General features: G+C 41.1%; 1 protein-coding gene across 1 annotated transcript in view; it reads right to left on the bottom strand.

Annotated features, from left to right (window-relative positions):
* The window catches only part of LOC308313994 (RNA polymerase II elongation factor ELL-like), a 37,277-nt gene extending 19,546 nt beyond the window's left edge, over positions 1–17,731 (bottom strand). Inside the window, exons 1-2 of the mRNA XM_080761346.1 lie at positions 17,581–17,731; positions 11,146–11,193 (exon numbers count right to left, since the gene is read on the bottom strand). Coding sequence (XP_080617472.1) covers positions 11,146–11,193; positions 17,581–17,715 — 183 coding nt within the window. The 5' untranslated portion in view covers positions 17,716–17,731. The remainder of the gene's footprint in view (positions 1–11,145; positions 11,194–17,580) is intronic.
* Between the last annotated feature and the right edge of the window lie 1,841 nt (positions 17,732–19,572).

The following is a 19,572-nucleotide window of genomic DNA, read 5'->3' as shown; positions in this document are numbered from 1 at the left end:
CTGCAATTTAATAAATGGTAAATTGGCTCACCCCCCCCCCTGGGGGATGGGGTGGGGTGAGCCAGGGATCACCCCCCAAAAATGTCATAAATACCTGCGTTTATGAGACGGGCCAGGGAGGAACACAGGGGTCACTTTCCTGACCTTCATCGAACCATAAAGGCAATTGAACAAAAATGGAGAGAATGCCGTCAGTGTGGGTGGTGGGTTAGTCTGACGTGGCGGGTTAAGACTCACCCCTGGATTCCCCGTACTGTTTTTAGGGTTAGGGTTAGTAATATTGGTTACAACAGCAGCCAATTTACAATTTACAATTTAGGCATTTAGCAGACGCTCTTAATCCAGAGCGACTTACATTAAGCAAGAACAAAAGCATGGGAATACATCACATAAAAACATTCATCATGAAACATGCGTAAGCTAAGAAAGTAACAGTGGAATATCTATATAATGAAACTTATACGTAGAAACTATACATATATACTACTATGCTATACATATGTACTATGGCGGGCTATGACTATATACAATGCAATTCTAGTGCTGTCTACATAACATGCTATAAGTCTGTTTTAAACGCTATCTAAGTCTAAGCCAAACCCATAATTGTCACTGTTGGGTGGAACCCTCATATGACACAAAGGTTTCTTCCCGACAACCACTGTAGGTTCGGCCGGTATATATAGTGATCTATACTGCTTCTTTAACCCATTCTGACTCGAGATCAGATTCATAACGAGGTTTCCACTGGACACACACACACTGGTCTGATTAACCCATTCTGACCTGAGATCAGATTAAAAAATAATGTCAGTCGTTCTTCGATTTTTCTAAAAATAGCAGACCTACAAGCTCGTAGCGCGCCACTCGGTGGCGCGCTATGAGCTTGTAGATCTGCTATTTTTCAATAGCTAAAGCATAACATGATGCTAACACCCAAAATGGGTTCCCGTTCAGAATGGGTTAAATCCTAAATGCCTCTCTAGGCCACGCCCTCATTCCCACAGTGCAATACTTAAGCAGCCTCAGCTCACTTCTCTTTCTCTATGCTGAGCTGTCAAGCAGCCTGCGTGAAAATGTCCCCCGCCTCCTCCCTGTATAGTCCTTAGTTAGATATTATTGTATTGTTGTGATTTTGTTGAATCATGTGTTGTGTTTCATTGTGTTGACGTGTCATTACTGACTGTGTATTGTTCATGGATTATTGTATCTTTTGGCTCTGCTCTGGGGGGGGGGGGTTGTTGATATCAGAGCTGTGTCTCGGTGCACAGATAATCGGAGATATCAAATGTGATATCAGACACAGATCATACTAACATGCAATAGCTGTGCAATAAATGGTCTATATGGTCAATCTGAGCCGAAATGAATTATGTCATTGTGATTTCAAACGTTTTCACATTTTTCCAAAACAGGCCATCTACAAGCTACAATCTACGATCTTTAAAAAATAAATCCTAATAAAACAAAATATATTTTTGAAAATATGTATACTATACTCATGACCCATTGTTTGGGAGACACTGGTGTAACATGTCGTGCATCATATATGCTTTCCACATCCTCAGCAGACTGACTAAATGGCAAACAGTCTGTCTTTTGTTCTCCTCGGAGCAGCGCCATGACACCCTGCTCTGTCTGCCATGGCTGTCGTCATCACCACCGCTGCCTTCTAACAACAGGGGGCGCTTAGTCTAGTCACCCTGAACCCCCCCTGAGTCACTAAGGGGGGCTGAGTCTAGTCACTCTGAACCCCCCTGAGAGTATAGTCACTCTGAACCCCCCTGAGAGTCTAGTCACTCTGAAGTTTGAACCCCCCTGACTCACTATGCATGGGGATTGCATTAGTGTGCCGATGTCGTGAACAACATGTTGGCATGCTCAATTCCCTCGGGCTTGCCACAGTGAAAACAAAAGCGAAACTGAGGATGTAAAGCTGCATGCGTACATTATGCAGTGAATGTCTTCAGTTGTTTGAGACCCACACACACACCTCCCACCCCACAGGGGGGGGCGCAACACCGGCCCATGGAAGCCTTGGGAAAAGTGCACACGTTCCTTCATATACACCTAATTAAGGTGCAGGTGCACAAAAAGGCAGCTTAACTTCATGGTGAGTGCCGACCAGATTCAAGCATGTCTAATGTTGTTCATCTTGATTCAGGGTATGCGCGTGACATCATCGTACCTGGAAGTTATGCGGGAACGCCCACAAAAAACTACTTTCAGGCCTTTTGACAGCCCATTCATCCAAACAGAAAAGTCCTGTCTGATTGCATTAAACAATGTTAACCCATTCTGACCTGAGATCAGATTCATACGAGGTTTCCACTGGACACACACTGGTCTGATTAACCCATTCTGACCTGAGATCAGATTCTAAAAATGTCAGTCGTTCTTCGATTTTTCAAAAAATAGCAGACCTACAAGCTCGTAGCGCGCCACTCGGTGGCGCGCTATGAGCTTGTAGATCTGCTATTTTTCAATAGCCAAAGCATAACATGATGCCAACACCAAAATGGGTGCCCGGTCAGAATGGGTTAAACTCACCAACATTGCAGCTGTACGAAAAGCTTGAATTATCCTCTTTCTATCTGCAAGTTTTTGTTTCATAAAAGTCCACCACGTGTCAGAGTTTGGAAGAACACATTTCGCTGCCTCCTGCATTATGTGACATAACGGTCGAGTGATTTCCAACTCCAACACTCCAACATGCTGCTCAATGTTTTGTCACTCAGTCTAGATGAGGGGGGCGTGTCCTGATGGGAAAACCATGCGTGTGCAAACTCTCTATAGTATTCTCCGACAGCCTCACTAAAATAAATATGTCAGAGTAACAGCTAGTACAAAGAACAATAACAGGCTAAACCACAAAGCGCAAAAACAATAGACGTAACAGTCCAAGAGCAATTAACACACTTTAACACATCTGTCCTTGGTATATAGTGTGATAATATGATGAATAATATTAATAATATATGAATAATATATGAATAATATGAAAGAACAAGGTTTTGGGGGGGAAACTTATATTTTGGTGACTGGCTCATTTAGTTTGTGTATAGCTGTATAGCCTACTGATTCTGATGAAGGTGGTGGTGTTGAGGGCGTGAATTAATTGCTGCCCACATTCCCAGTGATCTTTTGTTTAGCAAAGACCCATTAATCACCGCGGCAGCTCTCAAGAGAACTTAGCATGCAGTTTGTGATGCTCCAACAGCATGGAGACATTTGGAGTTGTTGGGGGGGGGGGGGGGGTAATCTGCTGACCTGTCCATCTATCGTTCAGCAGAGACCTTATTATTTTATTTTTCGGTAAGTCTTTCAGCAGCGGGCAAGGGCTAAAACTGGGTGCAACTGCCTGCGCACTCACGCACGCACACATGGGCACACACACACACACACACACACACACACACACACACACGCATGCACGCACACACACACACACACACACACACAAACACACCAAGTAGTAATTGTCTTCGTGTCATCATGGCAGACCAAAGCAGACAGAGCTGTGTTGGTTCCCAGAGCCACCAGGCCTCAACATGACATTAAAAGCTGATCCACAATGGAGTGTCCCCAACCACCAGCCACCACTATGGAACGCACAATGTGTCTGTCTGTCTGTCTGTCTGTCTGTCTGTCTGTCTGTGACCGAGTGACATGAAGATAGAGAGATAGAGAGAGAGAGGGTGGGGGGTGGGCATGTTCCTCACAGGACACGTCTTCGCCAGGCCAGGTTGCCTAGTCCAGGACTTGCCAGACGTTGGAAGGCAGTCATAGGCAATTGGAATGGGATCTGATAAATTGGATTTTATGCATCACTCGATTCACTCCTGCAAACTTTGGAAGCCAATCAGAATGGAACATGCTAAATCAGACAGATAGTCAGATACGTCTTTATCACATTATTAATGCACAGAAATGATGTGCCGTTGTAAACATTTTGAGGTTCTGCTGTTTCACACAGTTCAGTCGAACGGTGCAGGAAATTAGCTGCTCACACAAAGGCCAAAATATAACCACCTTCCATTCATCATGTAATCAAACCCCAGACTGTAATCACCTTCCATTCATCATGTAATCAAACCCCAGCCTGTAATCACCTTCCATTCCTTCATGTAATCAAACCCCAGCCTGTAATCACCTTCCATTCATCATGTAATCAAACCCCAGCCTGTAATCACCTTCCATTCATCATGTAATCAAACCCCAGCCTGTAATCACCTTCCATTCATCATGTAATCAAACCCCAGCCTGTAATCACCTTCCATTCATCATGTAATCAAACCCCAGCCTGTAATCACCTTCCATTCATCATGTAATCAAACCCCAGCCTGTAATCACCTTCCATTCATCATGTAATCAAACCCCAGCCTGTAATCACCTTCCATTCATCATGTAATCAAACCCTAGCCTGTAATCACCTTCCATTCATCATGTAATCAAACCCCAGCCTGTAATCACCTTCCATTCATCATGTAATCAAACCCCAGCCTGTAATCACCTTCCATTCATCATGTAATCAAACCCCAGCCTGTAATCACCTTCCATTCATCATGTAATCAAACCCCAGACTGTAATCACCTTCCATTCATCATGTAATCAAACCCCAGCCTGTAATCACCTTCCATTCATCATGTAATCAAACCCCAGCCTGTAATCACCTTCCATTCATCATGTAATCAAACCCCAGCCTGTAATCACCTTCCATTCATCATGTAATCAAACCCCAGACTGTAATCACCTTCCATTCATCATGTAATCAAACCCCAGCCTGTAATCACCTTCCATTCATCATGTAATCAAACCCCAGCCTGTAATCACCTTCCATTCATCATGTAATCAAACCCCAGACTGTAATCACCTTCCATTCATCATGTAATCAAACCCCAGCCTGTGCCCTGTAATCACCTTCCATTCCTTCATGTAATCAAACCCCAGCCTGTAATCACCTTCCATTCATCATGTAATCAAACCCCAGGCTGTAATCACCTTCCATTCATCATGTAATCAAACCCCAGCCTGTAATCACCTTCCATTCATCATGTAATCAAACCCCAGACTGTAATCACCTTCCATTCATCATGTAATCAAACCCCAGACTGTAATCACCTTCCATTCATCATGTAATCAAACCCCAGACTGTAATCACCTTCCATTCCTTCATGTAATCAAACCCCAGCCTGTAATCACCTTCCATTCATCATGTAATCAAACCCCAGCCTGTAATCACCTTCCATTCATCATGTAATCAAACCCCAGCCTGTAATCACCTTCCATTCATCATGTAATCAAACCCCAGCCTGTAATCACCTTCCATTCATCATGTAATCAAACCCCAGCCTGTAATCACCTTCCATTCATCATGTAATCAAACCCCAGCCTGTAATCACCTTCCAATCATCATGTAATCAAACCCCAGCCTGTAATCACCTTCCAATCATCATGTAATCAAACCCCAGCCTGTAATCACCTTCCATTCCTTCATGTAATCAAACCCCAGCCTGTAATCACCTTCCATTCCTTCATGTAATCAAACCCCAGCCTGTAATCACCTTCCATTCATCATGTAATCAAACCCCAGCCTGTAATCACCTTCCATTCATCATGTAATCAAACCCCAGCCTGTAATCACCTTCCATTCCTTCATGTAATCACCTTCCATTCATCATGTAATCAAACCCCAGACTGTAACCACCTTCCATTCCTTCATGTAATCACCTTCCATTCCTTCATGTAATCAAACCCCAGCCTGTAATCACCTTCTATTCATCATGTAATCAAACCCCAGCCTGTAATCACCTTCTATTCATCATGTAATCAAACCCCAGACTGTAATCACCTTCCATTCATCATGTAATCAAACCCCAGCCTGTAATCACCTTCCATTCATCATGTAATCAAACCCCAGACTGTAATCACCTTCCATTCATCATGTAATCAAACCCCAGCCTGTAATCACCTTCCATTCATCATGTAATCAAACCCCAGACTGTAATCACCTTCCATTCATCATGTAATCAAACCCCAGCCTGTAATCACCTTCCATTCATCATGTAATCAAACCCCAGACTGTAATCACCTTCCATTCATCATGTAATCAAACCCCAGCCTGTAATCACCTTCCATTCATCATGTAATCAAACCCCAGACTGTAATCACCTTCCATTCATCATGTAATCAAACCCCAGCCTGTAATCACCTTCCATTCATCATGTAATCAAACCCCAGCCTGTAATCACCTTCCATTCATCATGTAATCAAACCCCAGCCTGTAATCACCTTCCATTCATCATGTAATCAAACCCCAGCCTGTAATCACCTTCCAATCATCATGTAATCAAACCCCAGCCTGTAATCACCTTCCATTCATCATGTAATCAAACCCCAGCCTGTAATCACCTTCCATTCATCATGTAATCAAACCCCAGCCTGTAATCACCTTCCATTCATCATGTAATCAAACCCCAGCCTGTAATCACCTTCCATTCATCATGTAATCAAACCCCAGCCTGTAATCACCTTCCATTCATCATGTAATCAAACCCCAGCCTGTAATCACCTTCCATTCATCATGTAATCAAACCCCAGCCTGTAATCACCTTCCATTCATCATGTAATCAAACCCCAGCCTGTAATCACCTTCCATTCATCATGTAATCAAACCCCAGCCTGTAATCACCTTCCATTCATCATGTAATCAAACCCCAGCCTGTAATCACCTTCCATTCATCATGTAATCAAACCCCAGCCTGTGCCCTGTAATCACCTTCCATTCATCATGTAATCAAACCCCAGCCTGTAATCACCTTCCATTCATCATGTAATCAAACCCCAGCCTGTAATCACCTTCCATTCATCATGTAATCAAACCCCAGACTGTAACCACCTTCCATTCCTTCTCATTTGATAGAGAGACCCTACAAATAGAGAATACATAGTGGCAGAATACCTCACCACTGTGACTGATCCTCCACTATGTACAGATTCAGTGAGCACAATCTCTCCAATTCGCCATAGAGAAACAACGAGCTATAGACGAACGAGAGCTGCCGGAGAATGACCTCGCGTGCCCAAGCAGGTAGTTGGAGCTCGAGGTGGACAATAGAGTAGCCTACCTACAGCAGCAACTTGCAGAGGGAGCTCCACTGACACACACACTTCCTGAAGTGGAAAGGAGACATGACGGGGGCAGGCCAGAGACACACACAGCACTGCAGGGAGATAGCAGGCACTGCCAGGCAGGCTAAATACACATAGTCTCTCTCACACTCACACTCGCACTCGCACACACACACACACACACACACACACACACACACACACACACACACACACACACACACACACACACACACACACACACACACACACACACACACACACACACACACACACACACACACACACACACACACACACACACACACACACTGCAGGCAGGCTAAATGCACATAGTCACACACACACAACCACACGCATGTGGCTTTGGATTTCATTAATGCCATTTTTTATATAGCCAGATATAGCCGGAAATAGATCTACAAGCACACAGTGAGCTTGTAGATCTGTTATTTCCAGGGCACGTCATTGGTGCGCAACTGAGCAGCCTATAATAAATCAGGAAAATACTAATATTTTACCATAAAAACAACCATTTATCTTGTGAGGACCAGGAAATCGTTCCTCACAATGCCACATGTACAGTATATTGATACAAGTGTACACGCGCACACGGCCACACGCACACACAATGTGGAAGCAGCAGGTCAGATGTACAGTACAGTACAGTTACTACAGTATATGATATGTATGAGTCAGGCAGACAGTGAAAGCTGCTGCTGGGTGCAGACTGTAGTTAGGATACTGTAATCAGAGGATTACAGTATCCTGTAGTTAGGATAGTGTAATCACAGGATTACACAATCCTGTAATTATAGCTCTAGACAGTAATTTGGTCAAGAAGAACTGAGGTCCGAAGACCTCTTGACCACAAAGACCTCTTGTCCACAAGGTTGTTAGAAAGACAGAAAAGAGCACTCCACAACGATGATGTGTAGTGTGTATCTACAACTTGAGCCCTGTTTTATGCTTTCAAAGCTCTTTTTCTCTTTCAAAGTGCTATAAGTCTTCATTGTTGTTTTTCCACTGTAATTTACAAACTAGACGTGGCCCTAAACTAACATCTAATGCCTAATCCTAGCCTGTTTCCTAAATGTAAGAACTCTAAACATCTTGTCTTGACCATACAAAGTCACAATGTCTATTTCAATTCTACTATACTTGTGTTGTGTACTATACGTGTGTGTGTGTGTGTGTGTGTGTGTGTGTGTGTGTGTGTGTGTGTGTGTGTGGCCCTCACAAGTATAGTAATACAAGTAAACACACAACCTCCAAAACAGCTTGAGCTTGGACTGAAGCCAGCTCGTGTCACATGGGAAAGCGTCACACCGTGACACAGCTGAACAGGGTTACATGGGGAAGCGTCACACCGTGACACCGTTGAACAGGTCACATGGGGAAGCGTCACACCGTGACACCGTTGAACAGGTCACATGGGGAAGCGTCACACCGTGACACCGTTGAACAAGTCACATGGGGAAGCGTCACACCGTGACACCGTTGAACAGGTCACATGGGGAAGCGTCACACCGTGACACCGTTGAACAGGTCACATGGGGAAGCGTCACACCGTGACACCGTTGAACAGGTCACATGGGGAAGCGTCACACCGTGACACCGTTGAACAGGTCACGTGGGGAAGCGTCACACCGTTGAATAGGTTGTTACCACCATTGCCATATAGTTCAAAAGTACAACTTATTTAATTTTGACGGCTTTAAACACTTTGCAGATGCCTGCCTCATTTTTAAGATCTTAAATGGACGTAGTGTTGGGTGCTTGCACATATGCACACATGGCATCAACGCATGGTGTTGTGTGCAGGCACACTACACTTTGTTCCTCTTTTTTATCATTCATTTTTTAAGAGCCTGCCCAGGGACTACAGATGAAATTTAGCTTCGGCTAACTCTGGCCCATTTACATTGATGTGAAAACTGACATGTTGATTAATGAGCTTTGTCCCTGTCAAATAAATAAATAAATAGGTCACATGGGGAAGCGTCACACCGTGACACCGTTGAATAGGTCACATGGGGAAGCGTCACACCGCTGAACAGGGTTATTGTAGCTGATGCCACATGGGGAAGCGTAACACTGTGACACCGCTGAACAGGGTTATTGTAGCTGATGTCACATGGGGAAGCGTCACACCGTGACACCGCTGAACAGGGTTATTGTAGCTGATGTCACATGGGGAAGCGTCACACCGTGACACCGCTGAACAGGGTTATTGTAGCTGATGTCACATGGGGAAGCGTCACACCGTGACACCGCTGAACAGGGTTATTGTAGCTGATGTCACATGGGGAAGCGTAACACCGTGACACCGCTGAACAGTGTTATTGTAGCCGATGTCACATGGGGAAGCGTCACACCGTGACACCGCTGAACAGGGTTATTGTAGCTGATGTCACATGGGGAAGCGTCACACCGTGACACCGCTGAACAGGGTTATTGTAGCTGATGTCACATGGGGAAGCGTAACACCGTGACACCGCTGAACAGGGTTATTGTAGCTGATGTCACACGGGGAAGCGTCACACCGTGACACCGCTGAACAGGGTTATTGTAGCTGATGTCACATGGGGAAGCGTCACACCGTGACACCGCTGAACAGGGTTATTGTAGCAGACTAAAACTAACAACATTGCCGAAATCACACCTGTGTGAACTGAGAGGTGCAACTATACTTTTATTGTGATGGTTACTGTACTGTACTCTTTTTATTGTTAAGTTATTAAGGGACCAATAAGTCCCGAAGGAACTTGACACTTATTGTTTTTGTCTTTTATTTTCTTCTCCTCCTTCTTCCGCCAAAAATAGAAGTTCTGGCTGAACCGTGCAGTCGGTTTTCGCGAAACATATACACTATACGAAGCCCATGACCATTGGCCAAAGGGTGGCGCTATAGCACTCAATTGAAAATGCCAAACTTTGAGCGCGAACAGCTCATGAACCGTGGGACCGTTGGCAATGCAATGCTAACCCCAATTGGAATTATTAAGTATTATTGTACCTACAATAGTGAAAATAATAAATATATTTACAGTGGGTCCCAACACAAACACTACTCTATACACGACAGCAGTCTTCCTAAAGCTTCTACTCAGTCAAGAATATTATTGTCCAGAAAATATGAGACAAAAGTGAACTCATTCCAATTGGATTTGACTGTTCAGGCCTGTAGCCTTGCAGATGATCTGGGTTATGTCTGTACAGATTAGGTTACATACTGTATAGCTTCCACATCACAAACACCACCATACTGTGATACTATAGTATAGACTATTCTATAGGACGACACCAGCCTGTCTGTCTGTCTGTCTGTCTGTCTGTCTGTCTGTCTCTCTCTCCACCCTGCCCCCTCCAGTCTCATTTTCCCAGGCAGTGCTGCTCGCTCATCTAACAAAGCCTCTTCACAGCCTGCAGGATGACCCTGACCCACTAACCTGCGCGCACGCACACACACGCGCGCACGCGCACGCACGCACGCACACACACACACGCACACACACACACACACACGCGCACGCACGCACGCACGCACGCACGCACGCACGCACGGTTGAGCAATTATTATGTGTAGCAAATCTTTATTTTTTCTTCCCTACAACAAAAAAAAAAACATTCGAAAATTGGAATGCTTGTAGATAGGCTATTTCCACTATTGTTTAATTAATAAAGCGGTTAATGTATTTTTGTACATTTGACAAACACCTCTTTTGGGTCTCGGGCTGAAAATACCTCCTTCAATTCAGAGGGAGTGCCAGAGAGGATGCATTAATGTCAACACCACTGGTCCAGTTTCAACAGATAGCTGGTTCAACAAAACATTGGCTTTAAAAAAAAAGTTTTAACTGCACAAAATTGTACGTTTTTATACAGTAGACGGATAGTAGACAGTAAAGACAATGTGCCGTGTACAGTATGTCAAAACACAGCCAAGTAGCAGCAGTGTTGTAGCACTTGTGTAAAAAACAATAATAAAGACCCCCTTTCCCTAGAACTTACCCCTTGGTTTCCTTTGAAACAGATAGAGGGCTGACCTGGTAAGGATCCCTGCAGAGACGAGACAAGAAGAGAGAGACACACGTTTCAGCACAGGATTCATAGTCATATCTCAAATAAGTCCACTTTTCAAACATGAGTTTTGATCTTTCATGTGGAAGCAGAGGGTACTAGCGTGCTGCAGAATAAATTGTTGCATGTCAGGTGGAACTTTTCAGGAAATGTAAAAAAAAAACACACACACTTTAAATGGTGCATCTACTGTATATAGCGCCTTTATCCAATTAAGGCACTTCACAGAGATTGATTGTGCATTACATTCGCCCATTCATTCATACACCGATGCCGGAGGAAACCATGCAAGGCACCAACCTGCACATCGGGAGCAATTAGGGGTTCAGACTGACTTGCTCAAGGACACTTTGACACCAACTCTGGAGGAGCCCGGGTTCGAACTGAGAACCTTGCATGAGTTCCCATCCGGTCACTCTACCGCTGAGCCAAAAGAAAAATTGCAGATCTACAAGCTCGTTATAGCGGTCTGCTATTTTTGAAAAACCGAAGAACGACTGACAACATACTGTGGCTTTTTCAGAAAACTGTCAGGATGTAGAAGACATTTTTAGAATCTGATCTCAGGTCAAAATGGATTCAAACCATTGCATTGCAACAGAGCTTGTAGGTCGTCTACTTATTCATTTAAGAAAAACAATAGACATAGAAAGTTGAAATATGGATTATGAGGATAAAATATTTACCTTGTATCCTATAGTAGACAGTAAATACTGTCTACTATAGGATACAAGGTAAATACTGTCTACTATAGGATACAAGGTAAATACTGTCTACTATAGGATACAAGGTAAATACTGTCTACTATAGGATACAAGGTAAATACTGTCTACTATAGGATACAAGGTAAATACTGTCTACTAGGATACAAGGTAAATACTGTCTACTATAGGATACAAGGTAAATACTGTCTACTAGGATACAAGGTAAATACTGTCTACTAGGATACAAGGTAAATACTGTCTACTATAGGATACAAGGTAAATACTGTCTACTATAGGATACAAGGTAAATACTGTCTACTATAGGATACAAGGTAAATACTGTCTACTATAGGATACAAGGTAAATACTGTCTACTATAGGATACAAGGTAAATACTGTCTACTATAGGATACAAGGTAAATACTGTCTACTATAGGATACAAGGTAAATACTGTCTACTATAGGATACAAGGTAAATACTGTCTACTATAGGATACAAGGTAAATACTGTCTACTATAGGATACAAGGTAAATACTGTCTACTATAGGATACAAGGTAAATACTGTCTACTAGGATACAAGGTAAATACTGTCTACTATAGGATACAAGGTAAATACTGTCTACTATAGGATACAAGGTAAATACTGTCTACTAGGATACAAGGTAAATACTGTCTACTATAGGATACAAGGTAAATACTGTCTACTATAGGATACAAGGTAAATACTGTCTACTATAGGATACAAGGTAAATACTGTCTACTATAGGATACAAGGTAAATACTGTCTACTATAGGATACAAGGTAAATACTGTCTACTAGGATACAAGGTAAATACTGTCTACTAGGATACAAGGTAAATACTGTCTACTATAGGATACAAGGTAAATACTGTCTACTATAGGATACAAGGTAAATACTGTCTACTATAGGATACAAGGTAAATACTGTCTACTATAGGATACAAGGTAAATACTGTCTACTATAGGATACAAGGTAAATACTGTCTACTATAGGATACAAGGTAAATACTGTCTACTATAGGATACAAGGTAAATACTGTCTACTATAGGATACAAGGTAAATACTGTCTACTATAGGATACAAGGTAAATACTGTCTACTATAGGATACAAGGTAAATACTGTCTACTAGGATACAAGGTAAATACTGTCTACTATAGGATACAAGGTAAATACTGTCTACTATAGGATACAAGGTAAATACTGTCTACTATAGGATACAAGGTAAATACTGTCTAGGATACAAGGTAAATACTGTCTACTAGGATACAAGGTAAATACTGTCTACTATAGGATACAAGGTAAATACTGTCTAGGATACAAGGTAAATACTGTCTACTATAGGATACAAGGTAAATACTGTCTACTATAGGATACAAGGTAAATACTGTCTACTATAGGATACAAGGTAAATACTGTCTACTATAGGATACAAGGTAAATACTGTCTACTATAGGATACAAGGTAAATACTGTCTACTATAGGATACAAGGTAAATACTGTCTACTATAGGATACAAGGTAAATACTGTCTACTAGGATACAAGGTAAATACTGTCTAGGATACAAGGTAAATACTGTCTACTAGGATACAAGGTAAATACTGTCTACTATAGGATACAAGGTAAATACTGTCTACTATAGGATACAAGGTAAATACTGTCTACTATAGGATACAAGGTAAATACTGTCTACTATAGGATACAAGGTAAATACTGTCTACTATAGGATACAAGGTAAATACTGTCTACTAGGATACAAGGTAAATACTGTCTACTATAGGATACAAGGTAAATACTGTCTACTATAGGATACAAGGTAAATACTGTCTACTATAGGATACAAGGTAAATACTGTCTACTATAGGATACAAGGTAAATACTGTCTACTATAGGATACAAGGTAAATACTGTCTACTAGGATACAAGGTAAATACTGTCTACTAGGATACAAGGTAAATACTGTCTACTATAGGATACAAGGTAAATACTGTCTACTATAGGATACAAGGTAAATACTGTCTACTAGGATACAAGGTAAATACTGTCTACTATAGGATACAAGGTAAATACTGTCTACTATAGGATACAAGGTAAATACTGTCTACTATAGGATACAAGGTAAATACTGTCTAGGATACAAGGTAAATACTGTCTACTATAGGATACAAGGTAAATACTGTCTACTATAGGATACAAGGTAAATACTGTCTACTATAGGATACAAGGTAAATACTGTCTACTATAGGATACAAGGTAAATACTGTCTACTATAGGATACAAGGTAAATACTGTCTACTATAGGATACAAGGTAAATACTGTCTAGGATACAAGGTAAATACTGTCTACTATAGGATACAAGGTAAATACTGTCTACTATAGGATACAAGGTAAATACTGTCTACTATAGGATACAAGGTAAATACTGTCTACTAGGATACAAGGTAAATACTGTCTACTAGGATACAAGGTAAATACTGTCTACTATAGGATACAAGGTAAATACTGTCTACTATAGGATACAAGGTAAATACTGTCTAGGATACAAGGTAAATACTGTCTACTATAGGATACAAGGTAAATACTGTCTACTAGGATACAAGGTAAATACTGTCTACTATAGGATACAAGGTAAATACTGTCTACTAGGATACAAGGTAAATACTGTCTACTATAGGATACAAGGTAAATACTGTCTACTATAGGATACAAGGTAAATACTGTCTACTATAGGATACAAGGTAAATACTGTCTACTATAGGATACAAGGTAAATACTGTCTACTATAGGATACAAGGTAAATACTGTCTACTATAGGATACAAGGTAAATACTGTCTACTATAGGATACAAGGTAAATACTGTCTACTATAGGATACAAGGTAAATACTGTCTACTATAGGATACAAGGTAAATACTGTCTACTATAGGATACAAGGTAAATACTGTCTACTATAGGATACAAGGTAAATACTGTCTACTATAGGATACAAGGTAAATACTGTCTACTATAGGATACAAGGTAAATACTGTCTACTATAGGATACAAGGTAAATACTGTCTACTATAGGATACAAGGTAAATACTGTCTACTATAGGATACAAGGTAAATACTGTCTACTATAGGATACAAGGTAAATACTGTCTACTATAGGATACAAGGTAAATACTGTCTACTATAGGATACAAGGTAAATACTGTCTACTATAGGATACAAGGTAAATACTGTCTACTATAGGATACAAGGTAAATACTGTCTACTAGGATACAAGGTAAATACTGTCTACTATAGGATACAAGGTAAATACTGTCTACTATAGGATACAAGGTAAATACTGTCTACTAGGATACAAGGTAAATACTGTCTACTAGGATACAAGGTAAATACTGTCTACTATAGGATACAAGGTAAATACTGTCTACTATAGGATACAAGGTAAATACTGTCTACTATAGGATACAAGGTAAATACTGTCTACTATAGGATACAAGGTAAATACTGTCTACTATAGGATACAAGGTAAATACTGTCTACTAGGATACAAGGTAAATACTGTCTACTAGGATACAAGGTAAATACTGTCTACTATAGGATACAAGGTAAATACTGTCTACTATAGGATACAAGGTAAATACTGTCTACTATAGGATACAAGGTAAATACTGTCTACTAGGATACAAGGTAAATACTGTCTACTATAGGATACAAGGTAAATACTGTCTACTATAGGATACAAGGTAAATACTGTCTACTATAGGATACAAGGTAAATACTGTCTACTATAGGATACAAGGTAAATACTGTCTACTATAGGATACAAGGTAAATACTGTCTACTATAGGATACAAGGTAAATACTGTCTACTATAGGATACAAGGTAAATACTGTCTACTAGGATACAAGGTAAATACTGTCTACTATAGGATACAAGGTAAATACTGTCTACTATAGGATACAAGGTAAATACTGTCTACTATAGGATACAAGGTAAATACTGTCTACTATAGGATACAAGGTAAATACTGTCTACTAGGATACAAGGTAAATACTGTCTACTAGGATACAAGGTAAATACTGTCTACTATAGGATACAAGGTAAATACTGTCTACTAGGATACAAGGTAAATACTGTCTACTATAGGATACAAGGTAAATACTGTCTACTATAGGATACAAGGTAAATACTGTCTACTATAGGATACAAGGTAAATACTGTCTACTATAGGATACAAGGTAAATACTGTCTACTATAGGATACAAGGTAAATACTGTCTACTATAGGATACAAGGTAAATACTGTCTACTAGGATACAAGGTAAATACTGTCTACTATAGGATACAAGGTAAATACTGTCTACTATAGGATACAAGGTAAATACTGTCTACTAGGATACAAGGTAAATACTGTCTACTATAGGATACAAGGTAAATACTGTCTACTATAGGATACAAGGTAAATACTGTCTACTATAGGATACAAGGTAAATACTGTCTACTATAGGATACAAGGTAAATACTGTCTACTATAGGATACAAGGTAAATACTGTCTACTATAGGATACAAGGTAAATACTGTCTACTAGGATACAAGGTAAATACTGTCTACTATAGGATACAAGGTAAATACTGTCTACTATAGGATACTAGGTGTAACTACTAACTAGTAAGTAGCCTACTGTACTTGAATTTTTTTAGTTTTTTCTTTTTGCACTTCAGCCCTATATCAAAGTGAGATAGCTGCTGATCTAACGCATTGTGAGCCAAATTGCAGATATGATATTCACTATTTTCTACATTTCCACACAGCAAAGCATTGACCATATACTTATACAAAAAAAGTGTAATTCGTAATTTGTAATACTTTAGTAGCATATGCCTCTTATAGCTATTAGCTAGGCTATGTCCAAACAAACAGACAACAGAGTCTCTGCACTTAAATTACCTTTAATTAATTAGGTAATTAACTTTAATTACCGTTGATTATGGACTAGCTACCGACTACCGTTTATGTTTACGTAGCCAGGCCGTAAACACTCGCGGCTTAGTATTCTGATCTCACACGTGCACGTTTCTCTGGACAAGTCACAAGAGCGTCTATAAATGCCTATAGATTCAGATTGTAGCCTAAAATACACAACCGTTTCTTTCACTTTACAGAAAACTAAAGGCTCCTTCAAGCCACTCATGTGGGCTTGCAGATCGGGCTGCTGTGGGCTTGCAGATCGGACTTAACGCACTGAAGAGCTGCCGTGGGCTTGGAGATCGGATTTAACGGAATGAAGAGCTGCCGTGGGCTTGCAGATCGGATTTAACGCACTGAAGAGCCACTGTGGGCTTGCAGATCGGATTTAACGCACTGAAGAGCCACTGTGGGCTTGCAGATCGGACTTAACGCACTGATCGAGCTGCTGTGGCAAAACTTGTTGGAGCGACAGTCAGCAAGACAGCAACTCAACACAGGCTACAGCAGCACGCCAATAAAAAAATAAAAAAATAAAACTGCAATCACGATAACAACACAGCGTCATAATAAGTTACATTCAACCTTAAAACATAAAACAGGGCAACAACTTTGACAACTAAGACATATAAGAAACGTTAACAAGCCTATATGAAGCAAAAAATACGGGTCTTTCTTTACCTTGAGGTTCTGGAAGGCTTCCAGGGAGCGCAGGGCGCTGTCGGTGAGTTTGACGTGAAATAGCGTGTTGCTGTGGCCGTTGTTTAGGTTGTTCTTTAAGCCATAACGGTGCTGCTGTATGAGTGAAGCCATCATTCACCATCATCACCATTCATTCACCGCCACCACCACGTCTAATGATTACTACACTACAGCTCAGAGCTCACTGCTCAGACACACCACGACATTACGTCACGGACTGGTGGGCGGGGCTGCGTGCCCAGCTGCCTGTGGTTTCCAAAGTGCGGTCCGGGGAAGGGGAACCCCAATTAAGGTTTCCAAAGTGCGGTCCGGGAAGGGGGAACCCCCATTAGGGTTTCCAAAGTGGTCCATTAGGGTTTCCAGAGTGCAGTCAGTGTACTATTCAAAATCAATAGTCCATTCATCTTCAACCGCTTATCCATAGCCGGGTCGCAGGGGCAACAGCTCCACCAGAGAGATCCAGACCTCTCCACTGCACCATTATAGTAACTTCATTCTGAGGGATCCTGAGGCGTTCCCTGCAGATTTTGGAAATATAATTCCTCCATCTCATCCTTGGTCTGCCCGGGGGTCTCCTCCCAGTACGGGCGTGCATTGAGGACCTCCCTAGGGGTCTCCTCCCAGTACGGGCGTGCATTGAGGACCTCCCCAGGGAGACGCTCGAGAGGCATCCTATAACACCCGATGCCCGAACCACCATAGTATAAATAATGTTAAAAAAAAATCACCACGAATTGATGAATCAATTCATTGCAAATCAATGTAATTTAAACAAAAACATATTTTAATGTCCTATGACAGAATAATTTGAAATGGGGGGCCCGGCCTGATGGAGGAGGTTTGGTGATTGGCAATCTGTGGCATGAAAAGGTCTGAAAACACTCGTCCTACTGTACTGTATAATAGGCCTACTATACTGTACTGTATAATACTATACTGTACTGTATAATACTATACTGTACTGTATAATACTATAACTGTATAATGTCAAGGATCCACTAGGCCTATGGGGTCGTCCAACCATGTCGAGAACGATGCAAGTCATTCCATGTAACCTACTAGGGTTAAAGTGGTGCAACTGATTTTTACATTATAATTTAGCTGGGGAGTCGGAAACCCCTGGCGGTCCCTGGACCACCCACTTTGAGAGCCACTGTCCTACATTGTGAAGATACCACATGGCTTCTGACACCATGGTTTAATTAAAAACATAACCCTAACCCTAACCCTACATTGTGAAGATACCACATGGCTTCTGACACCATGGTTTCATTAAAAACATAACCCTAACCCTACATTGTGAAGATACCACATGGCTTCTGACACCATGGTTTCATTAAAAACATAACCCTAACCCTAACCCTACATTGTGAAGATACCACATGGCTTCTGACACCATGGTTTCATTAAAAACATAACCCTAACCCTAACCCTACATTGTGAAGATACCACATGGCTTCTGACACCATGGTTTCATTAAAAACATAACCCTAACCCTACATTGTGAAGATACCACATGGCTTCTGACAACATGGTTTCATTATAAAACATACAAGGGATACTTGATGAGGAGGACAGACACCAACAGTATGTTATGTGAGTAGCAGCTTATGATGCTAATCAATAATAAGTAGGCATGTAACGATGCAAATCTTAAATCGATTCAAACGGGTGACAATTTAAATTGCGATTAAATCGCAAACGGCAGAGGGCACGTTAAAAAAAGAGAGAAGAAAATACAGGATCTTTTGTAAGATAATTAATTAAAAAAAAATAGTTTTTGTATTGAAAAGAGGAGAAGAACATTAAAAGAGAAAGAAAATATTGGATTTTTGTCTGGAAAATAATTGTGTGTTTAAAGAATCGTGAGAAGTCGTATCATGAACCTATAAGTACCGTGATTCGAATCTCATCGTGAGTTGAGTAAATCAATGCCTGGTAATAAGTTAACAGAGACAGTCAATTAAAGCA

The sequence above is a fragment of the Protomyctophum bolini genome (genome assembly GCF_963924005.1).
Source record: "Protomyctophum bolini genome assembly, chromosome: 1".
Taxonomy (NCBI): Eukaryota; Metazoa; Chordata; class Actinopteri; order Myctophiformes; family Myctophidae; genus Protomyctophum; species Protomyctophum bolini.
Note: the sequence above shows the minus strand (reverse complement) of the source record. Positions and strands in the feature narration are given on the sequence as shown.